Raw genomic sequence first — 27,922 nt, 5'->3', positions numbered from 1 at the left:
GACATTCTGGTTTTACACAAATACTATAATGTGGCAGAATACTATGTTTAGCACAAATACTATGATTGCTATAAAATACTACGATTTGGCACATATACTTCATTCAAGCAGATATACTATAACAAAAACAGAAAGTCTACGACTTAGTAATAATACTATAACATAATAGATATACTATGATTTTGCAGACAGTCTATGTTTTTGCACAACTAGCACAATTGGCAGAAATACTATGATTGGCACAAGTACTATGATTTAGTAGAAATACTCTTTTGGCACAAATACTATGTTTCAGTACAAATACTATGATTTGGCAATAATACTGCGTTTCAGCACAGCTACTGAGATTTGATTGAAATACTATGATTTAAAATAAATACTATGATTTCGTCAAATACTATGTTTTGGTTCGAATACTATGATTTGCATAAATAGTATGATTTGCACAATACCATGATTTCGTACAAATACTACGAATATTGGCAGAAATACTGATGAGACTTGAGTAGTAATACTTTAACATAACAGATATACTGTATTTTGCAGACATAGTATGTTTTTGCACAAATACTACGATTTTGCTCAAATACTATGAAATTGCAGTAATACTATGATTTTGAAGGAATACTATGATTTGGTAGAAATACTATGCCTTAGTAGTAATACTATAACATAACAGATATACTGTGATTTTGCAGACATAGTATGTTTTTGCACAATACTACGATTTCACTCAAATACTGTGAAATTGCAGTAATACTATGATTTTGAAGGAATACTATGATCTGGTAGAAATACTATGCCTTAGTAGTAATACCATAACATAACAGATATACTGTGATTTTGGAGACATAGTATGTTTTAGAACAAATACTACGATTTCACTCAAATACTATGAAATTGCAGTAGTACTATGATTTTGAAGGAATACTTTGATTTGGTAGAAATACTATGTCTTAGTAGTAATACTATAACATAACAGATATACTGTGATTTAGCAGACATAGTATGTTTTTGCACAAATACTACGATTTGGCAAGAAATACTATGTTTGGGCACAAATAATATGATTTGTTATAAATACTATGATTTGGTTCATATACTATAATCAGCAGATATACGATAACATAACAGAAATTCTACGACTTAGTAGTAATACTATATCTTAACAGAAATGTTATATTTTGGCACAAAAACCATGATTTGGCAAAAATACTATGATTTAGCAGAAATACTATGATTGAGCAGAAGTACTAAGATGTAGTAGAAGTACTTTGATTTAACAGAAATACTATTATGGAGTAGTAATACTTTCTGCAATCAGAGGTACTGCTTCTGTCTGCTTCATCAGGCTGTGTACTTGTATGTATTTCTGCCATGGAGCGTTAACAAGAATCTGAGGTCCGTATTAGACAAACTGCTAACATCATAAAACTTTGCAGAATTGTAATAAATTAGCAATATAAATTACAGGTCTGTGATAGTGTATAATTTGGAGTGAAAAAAAACCATGTGGACCAAGGTGGAATTGAACCCACGACCTTTGGGCTGGAGACCCGTGTCATTACCAAATGCGCCACCGGCATAGAGAGCCAGTGCCTGGAAAACAGGGAGATGAGCAGTCAGAATTAGATTGCGGTGAGAGGCATAAAGCGTCTGGAGTTACAAAACGTCGTGTAACTCAAAAACTAGGTGGGATAGAAGCACAACTCCTTTACTGGGTGAATCAGCAGAATTTCATGAACTTTGACTGCGATTTCCATAGCTCTTTGTACCTCCTTCGCGGAGATATGACGAGAGAAGAAATGGCTTCATTTTAAGAGTTTGAAAACAAACGTAATTTATGGCTCAACAGGAAGACGACACTTTGCTTTATTAAAATTATTGTGGCATGCAGATGAATCTTGCAAAGAAACTCACAGGGAGAGATTGAGCCTGTATTTCCACCCCAAGCTGGTAGGGGAGCTTTTTATTGAACATACTTGCTTGTGCTACAATGTGCTTCAAGGGTCAATAACAGCATAACAGAACTCACTTATGGTACTGCATTCTTCCTATAAAACAATAACTGTCAGTGACTTTGTACCGTAGTATAAACACAACATTCAAGACAACAGTTAAAAGTAACGTAACCATAAACAATGAAACAAGAACATCTAAAATGCAGCACATGTCCCAAGGAATGATGGGAGAGAACTAGCTGTTCCCCCAACACGCCACATTATTTATGATTTATGATTTGGCAGAAACACTGGGACTTGGTATAAATACTATGACTTACATGAAATACTTTGACTTAGCAGAAATTCTGTAATCTAGCAAAAAGCACTTCAGCATAGCAGAAATTCTATGATTGAGCAGAATTACTAGGATTTAGCACAAACACTATGATTTGTCTAAAAAAAACCCTTTATTTTGCAGTTATATTGTGATTTGGCAGAAATACTATGCTTTGGAACAAATACCAAGATTTGGCAGAAATACTATGAGCAGTAATAATATAACATAGCAGAAATACTGTTATTTTGTGGAAATACTATGCTTTGGCACAAATACCATGATTTGGCCAAAATACTTTGATTTAGCAGAAATACTATGATTGAGCAGAAGTACTAAGATGTAGTAAAGTACTTTGATTTAACAGAAATACTATTATGGAGGAGTAATACTTTAAAATGGGAGAAATATTGATACACACACACATACACAGAGCCTAAAGGGAACAGTGGCTGTTAAGAGTCTGGGCTTGGTATATCTAGGTCAGTTAAATTAGCTTCACCTGCTGTAATCAGCCCTTACACACACAGACACAGGTATAAGTTTTCTGCAGTGTATTTCTTACATTCACATTCAGGATTCCCCTCGAACCTCCTGGTCTCAAGGCAGCTACTCATCTCACTGAGCCAAACTCATTCTCACAAAGAAGAGGTGGATAGACTGACAATTGTGCTGAAATTATCAGAAGCTGCTGAGAACTGTGCTGATAAGAGGAAAAAAGGATGAAAATTTTGCAGAAAAGAGGTGAATCAGCAGAATTTCTGCAGAAAAGAGGCAAAGAAGCAGAACGTTGCGCTGAAAGAGGTGAATCAGCAGAGTTTCTGCTGAAAAGAGTTTTTTTTCTGAAAACCGCCAAAAAAGCTGGAATTTGTGCTGAAAAGGGGTGAAAAAAATGAAAATTTTGCTGAAAAGGGGTGAAGAAGCTAAAGTATACCAAATCAAAGTATTTGTGCCAAAACATGGTATTTCTGCCATATTGTGGTATTTGCGCCACAAAAGTTACTACATTACAACATGAATACGGATTAAAGATGAAAGAAACTGGCAACAAATTCCTCCACTACAAACCAGTCTGATACCACTTCTTTGCAGTGTTCACGTTTACTAAGGCACTACCCAAAAGGCGCCACAAGAGGGCACTCCAACACAACAGATGACCTATGTACACTGATGCACTTAGTAACAGTCAGCCTCCTACTTAGCCACTACGTAATACAGCGATATTACAGTGTACAAATTCACATAAATTTGTAGGGGGAACAAACAAAGCAGGAACAAGCCTAAAACAATAAAATAACTGTACTGCCATAGCTATCGCTAACTAGCACATACGCTAAAGGTAACTAAAACCAATACACACAAGTAGCAGGGTAAACATCTTAAGCATGGAACATTAACTCACGTTTATGTGACACAGACCATCCCCAACAAATACAGGATGGGCTATATGCTCCCCTTCCCAGCAGCTCTCTCCTCAATCGTTAGCCAGGAACGAAGGAAGACCATCTAGCTCAGAAGTCCCATGAATTCCCTCACTGCTCAGAGGCTGCTGGGTAATGTAGCTCACACTAACACAGGTTTTTCTACAAGCACAAATACTATAACATAGCAGAAATACTGTGATTTTGTTGAAATACTATGCTTTAGGACAAATACTATGATTTGGCAGAAATACTATGTTTTAGGACATATACTATGATTTGGCTCAAATACTATGATATAGCAGCAATACTATGTTTTGGTACAAATGCTGCGCTTAGGCACAAATATTATGCTTTGGCAGCCACTATGATTTAGCAGAGATAATATGATTTGGCAGAAATACTAAACTTTGGCACAAATACTATAATTGAGTGCAAGTACTTTAAGATAACAGATATACTATGATTTAGCAGAAATACAGTGTTTTTGCAGAAACACTGTAATTTCACTCAAATACTTTGAAATAGCCGTAATACTATGATTTGGCAGAACATAACAGAAATTCTACGGCTTAGTAGTAATACTATAACATAACAGAAATATTAATTGGGCACAAATACTATAATTTGGCACAAGTACCATGTTTTGGCAAAATCCCATAATTTGGCATAAATACTATGATTTGGCAGACACTATGATTTAGCAGAGATAATATCATTTGGCAGAAATACTAAACTTTGGCACAAATACAATAATTGAGTACTTTAAGATGAGAGAAATACTATGATTTTGCAGAAATACAATGTTTTTGCAGAAACACTGTAATTTCACTCAAATACTATGACTTAGAAGTAATACTATGATTTGGCAGAAATACTATGTTTCAGTACAAATACTATGACAAAGCAGAAATACTATGACTTAGAAGTAATACTATAACAAAAGGGATTCCTCAAAATACTATGAAATTGCAGTAATTCTATGATTTGGCAGAAATACTGTACTTTGTACAAATACAATGCTTTGGTACAAATACTATATTTTGATTTCAATACTATGATTTGGCACGAGTAGTATGATTTAGTACAAATACTACGAATTGGCAGAAATACTGTGACTTAGTAGTAATACTATAACATAACAGATATACTATGATTTTGCAGACAGTCTATGTTTTTGCACAACTAGCACAATATGGCAGAAATACTATGATTTGGCACAAGTACTATGATTTAGTACAAATACTCTTATTGGCACAAATACTATGTTTCAGTACAAATACTACGATTTGGCAATAATACTGGGTTTTAGCACAACTACTGAGATTTGGGTGAAATACTATGATTTAGAAGAAATACTATGACTTCGTACAAATACAATGTTTTGGTTCAAATAATATGATTTGCAAAAAATACTATGATTTGGCACAAGTACCATGATTTAGTACAAATACTACAATTTCGCTCAAATACTATGAAATTGCAGTGATACTGTGATTTGGAATGCTATGATTTGGTAGAAATGCTATGCCTTAGTAGTAATACTATAACATAGCAGATATAATATGATTTTGCAGACATAGTATGTTTTTGCACAAATACTACGATTTCGCTCAAATACTATGGAATTGCAGTAATACTATGATTTGGAATGCTATGATTTGGTAGCAATACTATGCCTTAGTAGTAATACTATAACATAACAGATATACTATGATTTTGCAGAAATTCTATGTTTTTGCACAAATACTACAACAACTACTACTAGAAATACTACAAGAAATACTATGTTTGGGCAGTAATACTATTATTTGCTATAAATACTATTATTTGGCACATATACCATAATCAGCAGATATACTATAACATAACAGAAATTCTATGACTTAGTAGTAACACTAATATAACAGAAATTTTAACTGGCCACAAATAACATGATTTGGCACAAATACCATGATTTGGCAAAAAGATACCATGATTTGGCACAAATACGATCATATTGCAGAAATACTATGATTGGGTACAAATACTATGATTTGGCACAAGTACTATGAATAAGTACAAATACTATGATTTGGCAGAAATACTATGATTTAGCAGAAATACTATGTTTTAACATAAATAATATCTTTTCACAGAAATTTCTGCTAAAAGGTACTATTTCTGCTTTTTAGCAGAAATACTGTAATTTTGCATAAATACTATGATTTGGGATAAATACTATGATTTGGCAGATATACTATATTCAGCACATAAACTATAACATAACAGACATTCCTGCACTTAGTAGTAATCTCATAACATAAAATTAATATTATGGTTCTGCCCCCAAACCATGATTTGGCACAAATACCATGATTTTTCAAAAATACTATGATTTAGCAGAAATACTATGATTGAGCAGAAGTACTAAGATGTAGTAGAAGTACTTTGATTTAGCACAAATACTATTATGGAGGAGTAATACTTTAACATGGGAGAAATATTGATATACACACACACATACACATAGAGCAAAGTGTACAGGGGCTGTTAAGAGTCTGGGCTTGGTATATCTAGGTCAGCTAAATTGGCTGCACCTGCTGTAATCAGCACTTACTCACACAGACACAGAGACAGCTATGAGTTTTCTGCAGTGTATTTCTCACATTCAGGATTCCCCTCGAACAAATGGCCATAATTTCCTAACCGTAGGGGCTAGAATGCTCATTCTGACACCGATTTGTTCAGAAGAGATGGGGAAAACTTCAGGCCTTCATAATTCAGAGATAAAATATAAATTATTGAAGATATATGACTTGTAATACACTGTAACTGAGTAGAGGCGAAGCAAAACTGCCTTGACTTGCCCTCAAACAACGTTTTGTAACTCTAAATCTATATGGAGCATCAAAATCATTCTTTCACCGTAAGAAACAGCAGGCTTTGGTGAACAGTCATGGAAATTTTCAGGTCTCTGTTGAAATCAATCAAAAAGATATGACGAGAGAAAAAAGTGCCTCATTTCCAGAGTTTGAAATCTGAAGAAATCTGAGCGAGGGAAAAATTTCCTACCCTCAAACAAGTGTAATTCATGGCCAAACGGTAATAGGTGAGGAAAAAATTCTTGAATTGTCAGCATCAGGGATGTCTGAAGATATATTGGCACAAGCGTCATGTCTCAACTTTGTTTCGTTAAGGAGATATGACGATTTGAAAATGCCTCTCATTAGAGGATTACAGCGCTGATTTTGAAGAAACTCTCCATTGAGTTTCTATGGAGAGTTTTGAGACTTTATGTTACTCTGAGGAGATTTGCAAAAAATCTATGAGTCCCACAACAATGATAGTGACATTTTCTGAAAGCCAGCAAAAATACCTACGTTTTGATGTATAATTTGTGGGGGTTGAGTGGAAATTGAGCGAGTAGCAAGAAGTTGTTCAGACATGAAGAGAAAATTCAGAAAGGACGAGTGCACACTCTGAGTTAATTGCATAGCAACCATAACAACGCATGTATTTTCTGAAAAATCACAATTTTGCAACTGAAAACTTAAAGAGGTATAAAATTAAAATGGTAGAAGATCTGAAAAAGCTGAATCATTCAGGAATAGCCCAATAGTCTGAGAACATTTTAAAGTTTGAATGGAGTTTCTAGGTGAAAGTATGACAAAGTAGTTAAGTTTCAAAAACAAGCAAGTTTTAGCAGAATTGTGGAAGTTTTCCATTCATTTCAATGGGACAAATTAAAGGAAAAAAGTGTAATATTTTAAAAAGTATAAGAGTAATAAACACCAAAAGTCATAGCACACATTAGCAGAAAGAGCAGAACAGTATAGAGTTTGAACGGAGAAAATCGGCTGAAAACTGAGGCAGTAGATAGACGGCAAAAAACGTACGGAAGTCCTAAGAATAATAAAGAATAAAGAGAAACAGGAACTCAATAGTGTGGAAGCCCTTTGAGGGCATCCACACAACTAGAAAAATTTGCATTTCCTGCGAAAATGCTGTGTGGATGCCATAACGCTGAAGCTGTCTACTGAAAATGACTGAAAAAGATGAAAAGCTGCAAAAAATTGTATGGCAGTAAAGAAACTGAAAAATTCTGCTGAAAACAGGTGAAGAAGCAGAATCTTTTGCTGAAAAGAGTTGAAAAGGCAAAGATTCTGCTTAAAAGGGGTAAGAAGGTTCAAATTTGTACTGAAGAGGTGAAAAAGTTTCTTCTGAAATGAGCAGAAGATACTGAGATTTGTACTGATAAGAGATGAAAGGCTGAAAATTGTGCTTAAAATAGGTGAATCAGCAGAATTTCTACTGAAAAGAGGGAAAGTTGTAGAACGTTGCACTGAAAACAGGTGAATCAGTAGAATTTCCGCTAAAAAAGAGATTTCTGCTAAAAACAACCGAAAAAGCTGGTATTTGTGCTGAAAAGGGATGAAAAAACTCACAATTCTGCTGAAACGGGATGAAGAAGAGGTGTTGGGGTCTTGAGAAGAGTTAAATAAGTTGAACTGATATGGTTGGGTACAAATACTATGATTTGGCAATAATACTGCGTTTTAGCACAACTACTGAGATTTGATTGAAATACTATGATTTAGAAGAAATATTATGACTTTGTACAAATACAATGTTTTGGCACAAATACTATGATTTGGTTGGAATGCTATGATTTGAAACAAATACTATGATTTGGCAGAAATACTATTATTTAGTAGAAATACTATGATTTACCAGAAATACTATGTTTCTCCAAAAATACTATGATTTTGCAGAAATACTATGCCTTAGTAGTAATACTTTAACATAACAGATATATGATGATTTTGCAGACATTCTGGTTTTACACAAATACTATAATGTGGCAGAAATACTATGTTTTAGCACAAATACTATGATTTGCTATAAATACTACGATTTGGCACATATACTTCATTCAGCAGATATACTGTAACAAAACAGAAAGTCTACGACTTAGTAATAATACTATAACATAACAGATATACTATGATTTTGCAGACAGTCTATTTTTTTCCACAAATACCACAGTATGGCAGAAATACTATGAGTGGGCAGAAATACTATGTTTCAGTACAAATACCATGATTTGGCATTAATACTGCGTTTTAGCACACCTGCTGAGATTTGATTGAAATACTATGATTTAGAAGAAATACTATGACTTCGTACAAATACTATGTTTTGGTTCGAATACTATGATTTGCATTAAATACTATGATTTGGCACAAGTACCATGATTTCGTACAAATACTACGATTTCGCTCAAATACTATGAAATTGCAGTAATACTATGATTTTGAAGAAATACTATGATTTGGTAGAATTACTATGCCTTAGTAGTAATACTATAACATAACAGATATACTGTGATTTTGCAGACATTGTATGTTTTTGCACAAATACTACGATTTCGCTCAAATACTGTGAAATTGCAGTAATACTATGATTTTGAAGGAATACTATGATTTGGTAGAAATACTATGCCTTAGTAGTAATACCATAACATAACAGATATACTGTGATTTTGCAGACATAGTATGTTTTAGAACAAATACTACGATTTCACTCAAATACTATGAAATTGCAGTAGTACTATGATTTTGAAGGAATACTTTGACTTGGTAGAAATACTATGCCTTAGTAGTAATACTATAACATAACAGATATACTGTGATTTAGTAGACATAGTATGTTTTTGCACAAATACTACGATTTGGCAAGAAATACTATGTTTGGGCACAAATAATATGATTTGCTATAAATACTATGATTCGGCACATATACTATAATCAGCAGATATACTATAACATAACAGAAATTCTACGACTTAGTACTAATACTATAACTTAACAGAAATGTTATATTTTGGCACAAAAACCATGATTTGGCAAAAATACTATGATTTAGCAGAAATACTATGATTGAGCAGAAGTACTAAGATGTAGTAGATGTACTTTGATTTAACAGAAATACTATTATGGAGTAGTAATACTTTCTGCAATCAGAGGTACTGCTTCTGTCTGCTTCATCAGGCTGTGTACTTGTATGTATTTCTGCCATGGAGCGTTAACAAGAATCTGAGGTCCGTATTAGACAAACTGCTAACATCATAAAACTTTGCAGAATTGTAATAAATTAGCAATATAAATTACAGGTCTGTGATAGTGTATAAATTTGTAGTGAAAAAAAACCATGTGGACCAAGGTGGAATTGAACCCACGACCTTTGGGCTGGAGACCCGTGTCATTACCAAATGCGCCACCGGCAAAGAGAGCCGGCGCCTGGAAAACAGGGAGATGAGCAGTCAGAATTAGATCGCGGTGAGAGGCATAAAGCGTCTGGAGTTACAAAACGTCGCGTAACTCAAAAACTAGGTGGGATAGAAGCACAACTCCTTTACTGGGTGAATCAGCAGAATTTCATGAACTTTGACTGCGATTTCCATAGCTCTTTGTACCTCCATCGCGGAGATATGACGAGAGAAGAAACGGCTTGATTTTAAGAGTTTGAAAACAAACGTAATTTATGGCTCAACAGGAAGATGACACTTTGCTTTATTAAAATTATTGTGGCATGCAGATGAATCTTGCAAAGAAACTCACAGGGAGAGATTGAGCCTGTATTTCCACCCCAAGCTGGTAGGGGGAGCTTTTTATTGAACATACTTGCTTGTGCTACAATGTGCTTCAAGGGTCAATAACAGCATAACAGAACTCACTTATGGTACTGCATTCTTCCTATAAAACAATAACTGTCAGTGACTTTGTACCGTAGTATAAACACAACATTCAAGACAACAGTTAAAAGTAACGTAACCATAAACAATGAAACAAGAACATCTAAAATGCAGCACATGTCCCAAAGCATGATGGGAGAGAACTAGCTGTTCCCCCAACACGCCACATTATTTATGATTTGTGATTTGGCAGAAACATTGGGACTTGGTATAAATATTATGATTTACATGAAATACTTTGACTTAGCAGAAATTCTATAATCTAGCAAAAAGCACTTCAGCATAGCAGAAATTCTATGATTGAGCAGAATTACTAGGATTTAGCACAAACACTATGATTTGTCTAAAAAAACCCTTTATTTTGCAGTTATATTGTGATTTGGCAGAAATACTATGCTTTGGAACAAATACCAAGATTTGGCAGAAATACTATGAGCAGTAATAATATAACATAGCAGAAATACTGTTATTTTGTGAAAATACTATGCTTTGGCACAAATACCATGATTTGGCCAAAATACTATGATTTAGCAGAAATACTAAGATGTAGTAGAAGTACTTTGATTTAACAGAAATACTATTATGGAGGAGTAATACTTTAAAATGGGAGAAATATTGATACACACACACATACACAGAGCCTAAAGGGAACAGTGGCTGTTAAGAGTCTGGGCTTGGTATATCTAGGTCAGTTAAATTAGCTGCACCTGCTGTAATCAGCCCTTACACACACAGACACAGAGAGAGGTATAAGTTTTCTGCAGTGTATTTCTCACATTCACATTCAGGATTCCCCTCGAACCTCCTGGTCTCAAGGCAGCTACTCATCTCACTGACCCAAACTCATTCTCACAGAGAAGAGGTGGAGAGACTGACAATTCTGCTGAAATTAGCAGAAGCTGCTGAGAATTGTGCTGATAAGAGGTGAAAAGGCTGAAAATTTTGCAGAAAAGAGGTGAATCAGCAGAATTTCTGCAGAAAAGAGGCAAAGGAGCAGAAACTTGCGCTGAAAAGAGATGAATCAGCAGAGTTTCTGCTCAAAAGAGTTTTTTTTTCTGAAAACAGCCCAAAAAAATGGAATTTGTGCTGAAAAGGGGTGAAAAAAATGAAAATTTTGCTGAAAAGGGGTGAAGAAGCTAAAGTATACCAAATCAAAGTATTTGTGCCAAAACATAGTGTTTCTGCCATATTGTGGTATTTGTGCCACAAAAGTTACTACATTACAACATGAATACGGATTAAAGATGAAAGAAACTGGCAACAAATTCCTCCACTACAAACCAGTCTGATACCACTTCTTTGCAGTGTTCACGTTTACTAAGGCACTACCCAAAAGGCGCCACAAGAGGGCACTCCAACACAAGAGATGAGGTGAATGAGCAGAATTTCTGCTGAAAAGAGGCAGAAGGTTCTGTATGTAGAAAAAGAAACACTGTTGAACCATGTGTGAAATAAATAAAGAAATGAAATGAAAGAACAACCTGGTTCTGCTCAAATTCACCAGTCAGAGGTACTGCCTCTGTCTGCTTCATCAGGCTGTGTACTTGTTTCTGCCATGGAGCGTTAACAAGAATCTGAGGTCCGTATTAGAAAAGCTGCTAAAATCATAAAACTTTGCAGAATTGTAATAAATTAGCAATATAAATTACAGGTCTGTGATAGTGTATAAATTTGTAGTGAAAAAAAAAACGTGGACCAAGGTGGGATTGAACCCACGACCTTTGAGCTGCAGAGCCGTGTCATTACTGATTGCGCCACCTGGAAAGGGGGCGGCGGTCTGAAAGACAGATACTTGGGCAGTCAGAAAATAGATCGCGGTGAGAGGCGAAAAACGCCGTTTTTTGGAGTTACAAAACGTCGTGTAACTCAAAAACTAGGAGGGCTAGCAGCATAATTCTTGTACTGGGTGAATCAGCGGACTTTGGTGTATTTTGACTGCGATTTTCATAGCTCGTTCTACCTCCGTCGCGGAGATATGACGAGAGAAGAAACGGCTTCATTTCCAGAGTTTGAAGACTGAGAGAAGGACAGATTTCCACCCCTCAAACAAACGTAATTCATTGCTCAACGGTAAGATAATTGTAAAAACTGCTTCCACTGTGAGTGTCAGCAGTGTCTGAAGATATATTGGCACAAGCCTCATGTCCTAACTTTGCTTTGTTAAAGAGATTTGGCGATTTGAAAATGCCTCCCGTTTCAGAATTTCAGCTCTGAATTTCAAAACCTCCCCATAGACTTTGAATGGGGAGTATTGAGACCTTGTGTCACTCTGAGGCAAATTGCGAAAAAACGGTAAATCTCACAATAAAGATAGTGACATTGTCTGAAAGCCAGCAAAAATACCTACGTTTTGATGTATAATTTGTGGGGGTTGAGTGGAAATTGAGCGAGTAGCAAGAAGTTGTTTAGACATGAAGAGAAAATTCAGAACGGACCAGCACTCACTCTGACTTAATTGCATAGCAACCATAGCAACGCATGTATTTTCTGAAAAATCACAATTTTGCAACTGAAAACTTAAAGAGGTATAAAATTAAAACGGTAGAAGATCTGAAAAAGCTGAATCACTCAGGAATAGCCCAATAATCTGAGAACATTTTAAAGTTTGAATGGAGTTTCTAGGTGAAAGTATGACAAAGTAGTTAAGTTTCAAAAACAAGCAAGTTTTAGCAGAATTGTGGAAGTTTCCCATTCATTTCAATAGGACAAATTAAAGGAAAAAAGTGTAATATTTTAAAAAGTATAATAGTAATAAACACCAAAAGTCATAGCAGTCATTAGCAGAAAGAGCAGAACAGTTTAGAGTTTGAACGGAGAAAATCGGCTGAAAACTGACAGAGTAGTTAAACGGCGAAGAACGGAGCAACTAGAAGAATAATAAAGTATAAAGATAAAGAATAAAGAGAAACAGGAACTCAATAGTGTGGAAGCCCTTTGAGGGCATCCACACAATAAAGAATAAAGAGAAACAGGAACTCAATAGTGTGGAAGCCCTTTTAGGGCATCCACACAATAAAGAGAAACAGGAACTCAATAGTGTGGAAGCCCTTTTAGGGCATCCACACAATAAAGAACTAGAAAAATTTGCATTTCCTGCGAAAATGCTGTGTGGATGCCTTAACGCTGAAGCTGTCTGCTGAAAAGCTGAAAAAGCTGAAAAGTTGCAAAAAGTTGTATGGTGGTGAAAAAAAAAATGTCACCCTCAGCAGGATTTGAACCTGGCCCTCCTGGTTTCAAGGCAGCCACTCATCTCACGTAGCCAAACTCATTCTCACAAAGAAGAGGTGGAGAGACTGACAATTTTGCTGAAATGAGCAGAAGCTGCTGAGAATTGTGCTGATAAGAGGTGAAAAGGCTGAAAATTTTGCAGAAAAGAGGTGAATCAGCAGAATTTCTGCTGAAAAGAGGTAAAGAAGCAAAAAGTTGCGCTGAAAAGAGATGAATCAGCAGAATTTCTGCTCAAAAGAGTTTTTTTCTGAAAAAAGCTGAGATTTGTGCTGATAAGAGGTGAAAAGGTTGAGAATTTTGCAGAAGAAGTGAATAAGCAGAATTTGGGCTGAAAAAAGGTGAAAATTCTGAATATTCTGCTAAAAAGAGTTGAATGAGCAGAATTTCTGCAGAAAAGATGGAAAGAAGCAGAACATTGCCCTGAAAAGAGGTGAATGAGCAGAATTTCTGCTGAAGAGACTTTCTTTTCTGAAAACAGCAGAAAAAAATGAAAATTTTGCTGAAAAGGGGTGGAAAAGTTGAAATTTGTGTTGAAAAGAGTTAAAAAAGTTTAACTGTTAACTGAAAGAAATGTTGCCATAAGCGGGATTTGAACCCAGGCCTCCCAGTCTGAGAACGGCTGCTCATCTCACTGACCTAAAACACGCTCAGCCGGGCGAGCAGAAATAAGTGACCACATTGATAATGTGTTCCATTCATTTCAATGGGCAACAATAGCGGTGATTTTGAAGAAACTCTCCATTGACTGTCTATGGAGAGTTTTCAGAGTTTTTGTTGCCCTGAGGAGATTTGCAAAAAATCTGTAACTCCCACAACAATGATAACAATGAAAGCCAGCAAAAATACCTACGCTTTGATGTATAATTTGTGGGGGTTGAGTGAGAATTGAGCGAGTAGCAAGAAGTTGTTCGGACTTGAACAGAAAATTCACACACTTCCACTGTCCACTCTGAGTTAATTGCATAGCAACCATAACAACGCATGTTTGCTGAAAATAGTTGAAAATAGCTGAAGAAGCTGAAGAAATCAAAGTCAGTGTTTAAAAAGTTGTTGAAATTTTAATAACTTTGCAGAACAACATTGAGTTAACAAAAATGTAATAATTTAGCAGAAATGCAATAACTTAGAAGAAACATAACAATTCAGCAGAAACATTGTAGTTTACCAGAAGCTACAACTTAGCAGAAATGTAACAATTTAGAATAACATAACTTCACAGAAATATTACAACTTACCAGAACTGCTCTAATTTTGCAGAAATGTAATTAGGCAAAACTGTCAACAGATAACAGCTGAAAACGCGGAATTAACCTCAAAGTCACTCATTTAACTGTGAAAAATTACCAGAAACATTAGAAAAGGAAAAAAAAAAACAGCCAGCAGATAAACTGATGTGGACCAAAACCAAGGTAAAATTGCAGAGTTTACACAGCTGGTGAAATGTAAAAATGGCAACAAACAAACAAAAAAGAAACCCACAAAAACAGTTAGGTAATAAATGCACAAGATGCTGCAGTCAGAGAAAAAAACTCCCAAAAATAATGTTAGTGAAATGCCAAAGAGTGGCAGAAAGTTTAGAAAATAGAAAACCAGTAGTAGAAAAGTAGAACATTTAAATATTTTTTAGAAACATATGATACAAAATATTTACTCAGTTGTTTCCAATGATTACAATAATGGCATACAGAAATAAAAATCCCATTTGGGACAAACAGAAAAATATTAATAGAAAATGCAAATCAAATGAATCTAAATATACAAACAAGTGAAGCATATGTTGGAATTGTGAACATATCCTTGTTTTCCATGTTTATGTTTCTGGCCCTAAGATGCGCAGACACATGATAGGCTATTAACTGCAAAAATATATACATATATAAACAGCAAGTGAGAGACAAAAATATATCCTCTCATTTGCTGGAGTTTTGTGCACATACCATTTGGCAAGGATAAACAGCATATTCCAATGCCACATTAAAATTTTCAAAAGCTTATTTTTTTCAATTAGTTTACTGCTTCCTGATTTGATGATAAATATGGTACCAAACTACAAAATACTGTCGAAATGAAGTCGACATTGTGATATATTTCAGGTGTCGAGTCACACAGCTGACAAATCGATGCACATATTTAAAGAAACAGGGATCAAATAAAGAACATTGTTGTAGAATAAATTACAGTGAAAAATAACCACTGCCCTGCGTTAGAGAGTGACTTATGATGAGGTATTAATTGGGTTAACTTTACCTCTAACAGCTTTTCACATAGTGCTGTGACCAGGGTGAAATTCATCATAAAGTAACTGTAAACAGTAGAACCATTAGCATGAATGTTATGGTTCGACTCTGATCAAAACTCAAGTCAGCTGTGTGACCTGATATAAAATGATAAAGAGGAACACCTATAAATGGATGAGACCTTCATGAACTTTTCAAAATGACTTTATATGTCTGACCCATTATCTATATATATTAGAGCAGATGTGTAAAACCACTGTTAGACCTACTCTATACTAATGTAGTTACTGACACCCCATACTAATGCAGGATTCATACAAACACACATTATCTTTTCTCTTAAATACTTTTTCACATTTTGAGATTGTGTAATTTCTATAAAGAATACGTGTAATGGTTTAATAGATATAGTTATTTAAATGTCCATAATAATCACATGATCATTTTTGTACATCCTACAATTCAAGATTTAGAGCTGTGTGTTTGTATGAATTCAGCTTGCTATACTTATAGACTTAGATATATTAATCCACTATTTACCAAAACAAGTTATATGGTTTGGGTAAATAGATTGGGTTTGTTCTACAAAATAACAAAAAACAAAAACAAAAACCACCCACAAAAAACAGTATATCTGCACATTAATCCAGAGTTCAGTTTCATATGTCTGATATTGTTTGTTAAATCTGGTGACACAAACACAGTCAAAAATTCATTGTGGTCCTTTTTACCCTCGACCAATGATATGCTGGTCACTTGGACCAGTTTAGTATTTGCTGTCACAGAGGAATGTTAACCATAAGTCCAAAAGACAAAACAGAAAAAATATATTAATTAAAAACATGTTTTTTCTTCGTAAAAGTATTGAAATTACATGGAAACTGTCACCTTACAGCCTCATTGTAAATAGCATCACAAACAGATGTTTTCCACACAGTTAACAAAGCTCCACCACATCCGATCACTGCATATAAATCTAAAAGAAAACAAAAACAAATAAAATGTAATTAACACAAGGGAAGACTTTTGATTTAATAACTAAGCTTAAAATAAGTGTTACCTTTGAATATTTGTGGGAAAAAGCTGATGCTACCCCAAGAATACAAAGCCACACTGGAAACGATGACAGGCTTGCAGCCCTCTGTCTTCCTGGAGTCAGGTGCCTGATCAGTAGCAGTGAGTTGACAGAAGTCGGTGGCTGTAAGAGTGGCCAAACACTGATACTCTGTCCACTTGCGTAGAGTCTAAGAAGCTGGAATGCAGGCACACAGGACGAGCTTGTTCTAAAAAATACAGAAAATGGAACATTTTATTTGTGTTAAGGCCTAAAAACTACAAATGAGTTATACAATGAACAATATTGAAATACCTCATAGGTGCTGCAGGCCACCAGACTCCAGAGCAATCTCACACTCACATGATGGTGAGGAAAGGCACGAGCTCTGTGATGAGGATTGAATGTCTCAGTTGGGACACTGAAGAACTCAGAAGACAGCAATACCTGCACAGAGAGACAGAGTAGAAAAAGCATAGATTTGTAATCCATAATGTCAATTAAAACTCAAAAAGTTTCAACAAGTATAATCATTTGAGTATGGAATTATTTATGCAATAAATAGGATTTAAATTAATTAATTGAATGAAAAGCACTGACATTTTTTATCAAAGAGAAAGAATTGTACCTCTCTCTGTGCTGAGGATCACTGAGCATATACAGTTTCCTCGGTATGAGTCATCCTTGATGGTTTCAGAGGTATGTAGTGTGGCAGCATGGTGATGGTCTCCAGATCAGGCAGGAGGTCAGGTGATAGGTGTGTCATCTTCTCCATTGAAGACACACTGGTATGGCAGTTCATAAAACAGCAGTCTCCTTGTGGCATGTAGTTATCTGTGCAGTCCAGCACTGATGGATCAGGTTTGGCTCAGCAGTTCATGAAGATGGTGTTAAGATGTTGTTTCAGCTGAGGATGGTGACGTTTGAAGGTTTTCCCACAAAGGAAACAGGACTGTGTGTGCCCTGTCTGAAAAAATACATCTACAAAACATGAAGTGCTTTTAACACCACCCACCCTCCCCACCCACCCATCTCAGTCCCCAAGTGTCTATTTAATGCTGGTATGGGGTGTCAGTTACTAAATCTAATTAGTGCGTCAGAAAGCGGGGGCTACACCTAAAGCCCCCGCTTTCTGATGTCTTTGTTTATTAGCAGCTTTTTCCAGCTGCTCAGAAAATTCTGACTTGGCCTTTATCCACCCAAACCCAAACCCACCCGGATAAAGGCCAAGTCAGAAAATGGATGCAGAAACTTTCCATGTACTTCTAAATCAGTTTTTATACAAATTCTGTAAGCTGTAAAAATGTTGTTCTCTACATAATGTATCATTATAGACATCTCTGGTAGCCTAAAGATAGTTTAAAACTTTTAACATTTTTTTACCTGTAAAACATGATAAGACTCATTCATCCCAAAAACATTTGATTCTACAAAATTTACTATAATTAAGAAAATATAATTGTCTGTGACCAATAATAAATACCTGCATTTATCTGGGATTTATTTATTTACTATTTCATATTTAAAAGCCCTCAACAAAGATCTCGTTTGTTGAGATACATATGGCACAATAAATAAAAGTATCAAAAAAGGAGATGACAATTAACATCCATGAAAAAATGCATTTTAAAATAGTAGATTTAGTCATTTAAAAAATGAGAATAAAAAAATAAATGATGTCTGTTTAATACTTTTTGCAGCACATTTCAGATCAGAGGTGCATGATAACAGAAGGCAGATCTCCCTGCTCTGCATGAAGTACAGCCATGATTTGGTGAAATGATTAATAACATTGCAATGAGAAAGGTTTGATAAATTGAAGGATGGTCTTCTTACAGACAGAGCAGGGAAACAAATTTTTGCCTTCCATTATCAACAAAAAATCTTTTTCATGCTCTACAATCAGTAAACTCTGTAACAAACATGATCTGTAATTGTTTCAAAACTCACCAGACGACTTCATGATTGACTTGAGGACAGGACACAAAACACAGGGTTGTGGTAACTGTAATATGTTCTCAGGACACCTGAATGTAGGCTGTGCTTTGGATGAAAAATAAAAATGAGGTCAAGCAGGGTGTTCTTGTCTGTCGTGGCAGAAGTGATCAGCTGTGAATACCCTCTCAACTGAAACTGCTCCAGAATCTGTTTTCTTCCACTCTGTAACTGGTTCTCATTAAAATCTCCACACACAATGATTGGGTGACAGTCCATTATTTCAAGTGAATCTAAAAGACTTACCAGGTTTTGCATGAACGGTGTCAAACTGTAGTCAGGAGGTCTGTACACAACAGCAATGAGCGCAGGGAATGGAGCCTGAACCTTCAACACTAAGAACTCAAGATCAGTGACATTATGCAGATACTGTTTTACCTGAACCTGAAAATGATTCCTCAAATACACAACAACTCCACCACCACTTCTGCTGGCCATGTGAGGAAAGTTTGTGTAGGACACATGTCTGTTGCGTTTGAACATGGTGTAGCCGTCCAAATGAAGACTGTCTGCAACAAAGGAGCCTTGGAGGTGAGACTCTGTGAGACACAAAACATCTGCTAAACACATTTCATGATGACTCTTGATGTCACTGATGTGAGATGGTAAACCCTCCGTATTGTGATGGATCAGTGTAAGAGTGTCAGGTCTGCTGGCTGTTTCTCTGACCTGAAGAAGAGGCATCATTTCCTCAACGCTGGCTTGTCTCATGGTTTGGAGCGCTGCAGTTACCTCGGGATTGGCGTAAATCTTTTTCTCATCCAAGTCCTGCAAATAGAGTCCACTGAGAGACGTCACCCTGCTGAGAGCAACATAAGCCATACCTGGTTCAAAAATGTTCTTCATTGAAACTACAGCTGTCTGTGTTGTAAGACCCTGAGTTTTGTGAATTGTGCAGGCAAATGCTAGCTTTACAGGAAACTGTCTGCGTACCGCTCCTTTAAACTTCAGACTCTCCTCTGCTCTCTCAATGTAAACCAGATCATCAGATGCTGCATTAGCACTGCGGGTGTTTCTTACAGACTGCCGGTTGTCCATTCTGAGCCCCAGTTTAATTATGTGTCCATCATTTTCAGATCTCACCACCTTTATCAGTATACCAAAAGCACCGTTAACCAAACCGTTTAGTGTGTCCAAGTTTCTGGTCAGCATCACTCGGGCTCCTTCAGCGACGTTCAGGGTGTCGGGTAAATCATTTCGCCCACCTGTAAATGGTTTGTCTCTTCGTGCCATTCTGCCTGTACGTTTATCCTTCTGGAAATCGTCTGCAGTGATGATTATGATGTTTGAATGAAGCTTCTTGAGCGTATCTGTGTTGTGGGATTCAACATTCTTGTTGGTGGCATAAATGTGTAAGACCTCGATTGGACATTCTTCTGGTGCAGTCACAGCCTGTGACAACAAATCTCTGTCGCACTGAGAAAGCTCATCTGTCTTTTCTTTGACTCTAATCCTGTTCAACATCTCAGCAAAGGCCACATCATCTTTTTGACGCATGATCTCGGTTAGAGTGATCATCTGAAAATGTTCCTGCCATAGGTCAATCTGTTCTGGATCGTAAACACAGAGAGGTTTAGACTGTCGCACTGGTGGCAGCTGGTAAAAATCTCCAACAGCTAAAACTGACATTCCACCAAAAGGTCTCTGAGTGCCTTTGATTTGTTTCAGTCTTGCATCCACATAAGCAAAAAGGGGTTTTGAAACCATTGAAATCTCATCAACAACAATAATTTCAGCATTTATAAGCTCACATCTGACTTCATCTAGTTGGTTACCAAGTCCTTGAATGGGTGGTTTCAGACTCCTGGGTAGTTTCAGTAGAGAATGTAACGTAGAGCCATTGATAGAAAAAGCTGCTGTCCCGGTAAATGACGTCAGTAAAACAGTTGGATTTGATATGTCAGCTTCTTCTGCATTAGCAGGCAGTCTGCTCAGGATCTTTGATGCTTCAGAGTGAATACATTTAATCAGATGTGACTTTCCAGTTCCTGCACCACCGTTGATATAGAAGAAAAATGGATCTGGGTTCAAACCACAAACTCGCTGAATACACCAGTCTCTTATAGCATAGAACACGCAGGCCTGCTTCTGGTTCAGATTCTGATACATTACACGTACCACAGCTGGATCGACTGCAGGTTGTTCTCTGACGGCTCTGATCTCTGTTACAGCATCAGACTGACGACTGTAGTCGGGAACATTCTCCTGTTCGTTCTCATCATCAGAATGTCTCTCAGGAAGATTCTCATCACATTGCAGCCTCACAACTTCAGATTCAGGAGCCAGATTACACCATTCATCGATCACAACATCCCTATTTTGTTCAAACTCTTCCAGTGCACTCTCAATATCCTCAGAGTTCTTCTCATACTTGTCTTTATTTCTCTTCACAACCCTTTTTACGGACTCACTGTGGTCTGAACATGGAAGTCGTACAAAACCTGAGTTGTAGAAGGACTGATAGGTTTGGAACCCTTGTGGTTTCAGTTCCTGCTCTGATCTGTGTGGAAGGTAAAGTCTCAACAGTCGTCCATAATATTGCTCGGGATCTTTTTCTTGTGAGCAGTGGTAATATCTGATTATAGCTGGTTTATCATTCTTTCGCCTTTGTACAAATCCAAGCTGATTTAGAAGAGGAAGCACATCTTTTCCTTCATTTGGACCACTCACCAACCGGCACAAGGCAGCAAAATCAGCCAGGGACATTTCCTCATATTCTGGTGTCTCAGGTCTGCATTTGTATTTATCACTCAAACTTGTCATCCAAATATTACAACTGTCATGTGTTGTGGATTCCAGGTAGCTCATCGGGCGACTCATTTTTACTGGGTTATCATCTGTTGGTACAAATACAACACTGCGGGAACATTTTTTCATTTTTAGGCCACAGACTCGAGTCACACACTCCTGTGCACTGATTTCTCTCTTTTTTGAATAAGCCTGCATCACAGCTCTCATTTCATCACATTCATTGACCGTGTTCTTATCAGAGTTGTCAATAACTGTCTTTAGGTATTCAGAGAGGCCAGATTCTTTCTTCGTTATATATTTACAGAGATATTCTATACATGAATAGGCATTCAATATTAACGAGACATCTAAATTAGAGTTCCAGGCTTCAAGCAGGTCTGGGTTGTAATTGTTGATCCAACAGTCCTTTGGGTCACGTTTCAGAATCAGCGCTGTTTTCTTGTTTATGTCTTGGAGGCATTGCTCATACTCATTCATTGTCAAGTTGCATCGTGACAGAATCTGCTCTATGGTGAGAGAAGCAGCTTCAGGTTCCTTCAGCAGGTTCAACAAAGGTCTGAGTTTGGCTTTTGCAGCTTCAGTGTCTGAATCCTCATCCTTTCTCACAATCATTGTTCTTGTGGATGGTGGTTTTGGAAACCCAAATCTACAACCAGAGTTCACACTCTTAAAGCATGTCTTTGTGTGGTTTTTGCTGTGCTTTTGTAGTTCAGCGACTTTTTTGTGCAGTTCAGGCTGTTTTTCTGGATCAGGGAGTTGAGCTGAGATGTATCTGTCCACAAAGTCACAGACAGTTTGGTCATCATCCACATCTACTTCTACCTTTTCTCTAATCCACAGCAACATGTGTATATGCGGACTACCTCTGTGCTGGAACTCAACTCTGTAAAAGTAATCAATGATTTCACCAAGGGGCTGTGCAGGAGAAAAAAGCAAATCTCTGAACAAAGCCTCAACACGCTTATCAAACATTCGCATTGTGGTTACTGGATTTGATCTTAGAATTTCACACTTTTCTGACCAGTCCAGGGCTTCAAAATCAACCTCTTCACCTTGCTGTCTCTTTATTGCTTGAATCACTTCAGGCCATCTCATCTCAGCAGCAGAGAAAGTGACAAAGAACTGAGGTGTTCCTATTTGACGGACCATACTGAATAAATCTCTGGTAGTTTTCTGCCAGTAAGCTGGAGTTCCTCTGAGTGGCTGCATAAATCTGATTGCATCTTTATTTCTTACCAGCTTCTCTACTTCTGTCCTACTTTGTAACATTCCTGATGTGATTTTGCGTCCATCTTTCGTCATAGTTTTACCTTTCCTTAACTGTATTGTCATGCTGGAATTAGCCAAGTGTATTTCAGTGACAAACTGTGAGAAAAACAGGTAATTTGTATCTTTAGCAAATCTTGCATCAATGTTGAAAAGCCTTGACTTGAAGTAAGCACTCGGTGTGAGCTTGAGACGTCTCTTTTCATCCAGTGTATTCTGACCAGTAGGAAACTGCACAGGAAATGCCATGGCTTCCAAATGAGGAGTTCTGAAGAAGCTAACAGGATTGTTTCTTTCTGCAGGAGCCACACAATATGTGTTATCAGTGAAACAGAGAATCTCTTCTGAAATGTCTACAGGCTGCAGACAACTTTCTAGAGCAAAACCTCCATTGTTCAAATCACTTTCTGGTTCCTCAGGATTTTGTTCCTCTGGTTGTTCATCACAGGATTGCATATTAATAGCTTGTTCACTTTCAGACTCACTTTCGCACAAAAGGGCATCTTTTTCATAGTTGTCAATTTCCATTAAATCTGCTTCATCATAATCATCACTTCCCATGCTGGCTTCATCACTGCTGTCATCATCAGGTAACGTTGGATCACAGAGCAATGCATCATCTCTGATAATAATATCTGTGTACTGTGGATGAATTTGTTTCAGTTTACGCAGGGCTTGGATCAGTTTAGACCAGGTGACAGTCTGGAACAGCTGATGGCCTTTGTAGCACAGTCGTCTTTTTAGCTTGATCCTCATTATCTGTGATTGGTTTCTGAGCCGAGGTAAAGAATCAACTGTTTGTTGGACTTCAGATGGGACACACACCACATTACCACGTATGAGTCTTTGTCTGCCCTTTGGAAGAGGAATAATCTTAGCAAATGGTATGCATTTGGCAATCAGATGTCTCTCCAGAATGTTGAGATCACACAGTTCAGCTGGGATATCCTGCAGTTCTAAACCATTGACAGCAGCAAGCCTTGGCATGCGTCCACTTTTGAGGGAACTGTGACACGTGTGACAGATATACTCCTTTTTTCTCTCATCAGGAAAGCTGCAGTGATCATTACATGCTTCATCACACATATGAACAAATTTACCAGTTAGACACTGCTGAGCTACAGTTTCGTGTTTTGAGTAATTGTTTCTTTTGCAGATTTTCACCTGATTAGGAAAAGAAGCTTTTAGACAAACAGTACAAACATAAGATGGTGCTGACTTAATGTTTGATCTGAAACGAGATATGGCCTCATTCATTAAAGTGTTATCTGACTGACACTGTAAACTTTCAGCTGGTCGATGCATCTGACGATATTTTCTTTTATGTTCATTGCACATCTGATATTATGCATCTGTCTAAAAGAAAAACCGTTCCAATATTTTACTCTCATTCTTTCTCTCATATTGTCCTTGTGTTTCTGCTGAAATTGTCTCTCTTCTCCATAACGTTTAATCATGTAAGATCGTTTTTTCTGTTTAAATTCTTCACTTTCTTTATATAGATTATATACATATGACCTCATGTAAGCTTTATGTTTCTCTCTGAATCCAGCACACGTTCTGTATATTCTTCTTATACGTTCCTTCTGCTGTTCTTTGAACATAGGAGATTGTCTATAAGATTCTTTATATGTTTTTCTCATACGTTCCTTCTGCTTTTCTCGGAATAACGAATCTTCTTTATACATCCTTATGACACGTTCTCTTTTTCTCTCTCTAATTTTAGCACTATCTCTGTAGATTTTTCTAAAATGTTCTCTCTGTTTCTCTCTATATGTAGCATTGAGTTTATACAGATTATTTTTGTACACACTCTTTTTCTTACTGTGATCAGAATCATGAGACTTTCTACTAGAATCTTTTTTCTTTGCCTTAAAGCTTTCATCAAAAGTGTACGTCTGTCTTTCTTTCTTTTTCTGATTTCCTTTCTCTGTGGAAGATTTTCTTGGACCAATAATCGTCTCCTAATCTTTCTCCTTTGCTGTTTATTAAGCTTCAACAGTTTATGTGAGAGTTCCTCTGTTGTCTCAGTCAAACAGGAGGCAGTGTTTAAATCATTCTGAGGAACAGATTCTTTTGTTACCTGAGTGTCTCTTACAGAAGATGCAGGGGTTTCTATTTCTAAATAATCATAAGGACGATTGTTCAGCTGAGCAGCTGGCTCATTTGAATAATCCACTCTGGATGACATCACTTCAGTGACTAAAGTGTCGGTCACAGTTTTCTGTGTCTGCTCAGTGGATTTTGGGGTTTCAAATTCAGGTTCATTTAAAGCTGGTGCTGGAACAGTTGTAGCTGTTTGTCTGTTTTCATCAGCATCTCTTTGGTCAGCAGGGTTTTCACTGTGAAACTCGACAGGCTGTAGCTCATAAGTGCAGGATGGCGCGATGCTAAACATTCGGTACAAGCGTTTGATCCTGTCAATCATGTCGTTAAGACGTGTGAATTTTAACATAACTGCAGTTCCACCACTTACAGCTAGCGACAATGGCATTCCTGTAGACTTACGTGGGTGAGGGTCAAAATATGCATATTCACCTGAAGTCAGCCTGCAAACTGCAATGACGGTTCCTCCCATGACTAGCAAAGCATAGCGAACCGCTGAAGCCAAACACTGTAGTCCCTGTTCAAGGCTCGGAAGATGATTTGTACCATCAAATGTGCCATAATGAGCAAACTGAGACATGTCCACTTGATACTCGTGTCTGCGGCTGGTGACCACTGTGGGAAGCTCATCACAGGCGAGAAACACGCTGTTCACAAACCTCTTTCTGGCATCTGAATACACGGCATGGCCTTTGTCCAACACACAGTTTAGATCTGCTCTGGTAATGAATTCATCCTCGTGTAAGAATGACAGGAAAACCAAACTGTTCGCCATGCATTGCTGATTCCTGTACTTTCCATACTTAGCAGCGGCCTGGCTTCGGGACGCACAGATGCTACTCACTCGTGGACGACTTTCACTGTTTGTAACCTGTACATGAGACGGTCCTGGAGCTTCTCCATCATGCTGCGTTTGCACAGTTACCTGGGGTTCAGTCTGGATTACCTGCTGTACTTTAGCATCTGGCACACATGCTGAGGGAACACCTCTCTTTACCACATCTGCATAAGACACTGCGGCTGTCTGAACGCTGCTCTGCACTTCTGGACTGGGAATACTTGTAACAGACACCTTTACCTCCTCACCGCTCTGAGAAACATTTACCTGTTCTTTCTGCTTTTGCCATCTAAGCTTCTGGGACTGTGACCTTTGACTTTTTCTTGGCATTTTGTGCAAGTACAAACTGGACCTTATATGTATTTATACACAAATGTAAACAAAACTCAACCTGTAAACACTGAAAAACTGATTCCTCAACTTTCTCTTAAATCAGAGCTTTATCAGAATTGATGTAAAAGGCTCACTTAAATACAAACTCAATATTTAGTTTAACTTATTTAAAGTTCTTTGAAAACACTTTGGTCTGTTTTATTGTACCTTTTTCAAAAACTGTATATTATTACTTCTATTTTTTTTAACCAGACTGGATAACAAATTGGTCTATACTTCTGTAAAGTAATATGCAGAATAAATCTCAACAATCAACAGGCTATAATTAAACTCTTAGCTTTTAAGTAGACTTTAAATATCTGAAAGATTTACACAAAATTTAAAGCAAATATAAGGAGCTGTGATGGTGTGGTGATCAGATGACAGGCTATGGGGATTCTTCAGCTGGACGTTCTGCAGCAGTCAGGAAACAGGAAGTCTGGGTTCTCAGGGCAGCCTCTAGATGACAACTGTAACTGAATACTTACACTGAGTGACAAAAAAGGGTTTGTCCTTAAATAATAATAGTATAAACTTGTAGTCAAATGTTATAGCCAATGAAACAGACTTGAAAAATATATTTGGATCCAATTTATTGTTTATGTGAATATAAGTCTGAATGTATGTATTACAAAAACCAGATTATCTTATTACAAATAACCTTGAAAAAGGTGTGTATTTTATATAATTTATCAAAGTAACAGCACCCGTAAGCCAAACTATCAGTGTTTATTCCAAAGTGTAATGTAAAAATTAAAATGACAATGTAGGCTCTGTAAGTAGTTTCTACAGTGAGTTCTACTGTTCTGTAATTCTATTACTGTATATTCAACTTTTACTTGTAATTTCCAGCAAAATGACTGGATGTGAGAGAGTTTAACGACAGGAAAATGGAGAGTGAGAGCGGAGATCTCTCAGATTCTGAAAACAGATTGACGAAGTTCTGGTAACTTCATTCCAAAACTTAGATTCTGGTAAAACTTGATTTCAAGTCACAGGATTGCGTTTCAACTCAGGTTCAAGCTTGTCAACTTAGATAGAGCTCATGGCGGAGAAATGATAGAAGATAGAATGCTTGTCAAAAAAGATGGAGCAGGGAGAGGAGAGTGATAGGACAGACTGAATTGCTTGTTAATGATAGAGGGAGAGGGTTTTCTGCAGCAGGTCACCTGTAAGACAGAAGAAAGTGGAATTAGACACACTTCAATAAACCTGGCTTTACTGTATTTTTCAGACTATAAGGCACATTTAAAGCCTTTAATTTTCTCAAAAATAGACAGTCACCTTATGTATGGTTGTGTTTACTGATTTCAAACCAATTCTATGTGGTACACGGCACTCACAGCATCTGTCAAATGTTTTAGTATGTCTTTGGTAAGCTACAAAGCAGCACCACTTGATGTATTGTCGGAGCATGGCTACCATAGTCAGCACCCTCGTAGAGTATTCGTACTGTGCTTCAACATAATATGGTGTGTGTTATAGGGCCTGGCACCTGTTGAGAGCCATGCTTATGAAGCAGATTTCAAACTGATCAATCCACATTCATCAATACACAAATCCTGAAAAGTGAGTGTATTCTGTATTTTATGTCTTACAACTGAACAATTTTGAGAGTTATTGTAAATGAGTTGAATAAAG

At 36.9% G+C, this 27,922-nt stretch overlaps 1 protein-coding gene and 2 long non-coding RNA genes across 3 annotated transcripts; all 3 read right to left on the bottom strand.

Annotated features, from left to right (window-relative positions):
- Window positions 1-16,246: 16,246 nt before the first annotated feature.
- LOC109198068 (uncharacterized) lies at window positions 16,247-17,811 on the bottom strand. The gene is made up of 4 exons (XR_002059048.2): window positions 17,582-17,811; window positions 17,269-17,400; window positions 16,960-17,182; window positions 16,247-16,875 (listed from the first exon to the last, which is right to left on the bottom strand). It is a non-coding gene; the product is annotated as an uncharacterized LOC109198068 (long non-coding RNA).
- An 818-nt stretch (window positions 17,812-18,629) lies between these two features.
- Window positions 18,630-19,253, bottom strand: LOC112844753 (uncharacterized). Its single transcript, XR_003217501.1, has 2 exons — window positions 19,195-19,253; window positions 18,630-18,996 (listed from the first exon to the last, which is right to left on the bottom strand). It is a non-coding gene; the product is annotated as an uncharacterized LOC112844753 (long non-coding RNA).
- Window positions 19,254-19,668: 415 nt separating this feature from the next.
- On the bottom strand, window positions 19,669-26,910 carry LOC112844752 (uncharacterized). The gene is made up of 2 exons (XM_025904376.1): window positions 25,504-26,910; window positions 19,669-19,716 (listed from the first exon to the last, which is right to left on the bottom strand). Exons 1-2 carry the CDS (start codon window positions 26,237-26,239, stop codon window positions 19,706-19,708), a joined length of 747 nt encoding a protein of 248 aa, XP_025760161.1. The 5' UTR covers window positions 26,240-26,910; the 3' UTR covers window positions 19,669-19,705.
- Window positions 26,911-27,922: the final 1,012 nt, after the last annotated feature.

This window comes from Oreochromis niloticus, unplaced genomic scaffold (genome assembly GCF_001858045.2).
Source record: "Oreochromis niloticus isolate F11D_XX unplaced genomic scaffold, O_niloticus_UMD_NMBU tig00001211_pilon, whole genome shotgun sequence".
NCBI classification, from domain to species: Eukaryota; Metazoa; Chordata; class Actinopteri; order Cichliformes; family Cichlidae; genus Oreochromis; species Oreochromis niloticus.
The sequence above is the reverse complement of the archived record's forward strand: the minus strand, read 5'-3'. Positions and strand labels throughout refer to the sequence as shown.

Bases quoted from the DNA above. Each gene is read 5' to 3' on its own strand.
- LOC112844752 (XM_025904376.1), bottom strand. From the start codon at position 26,239: ATGCCAAGAAAAAGTCAAAGGTCACAGTCCCAGAAGCTTAGATGGCAA.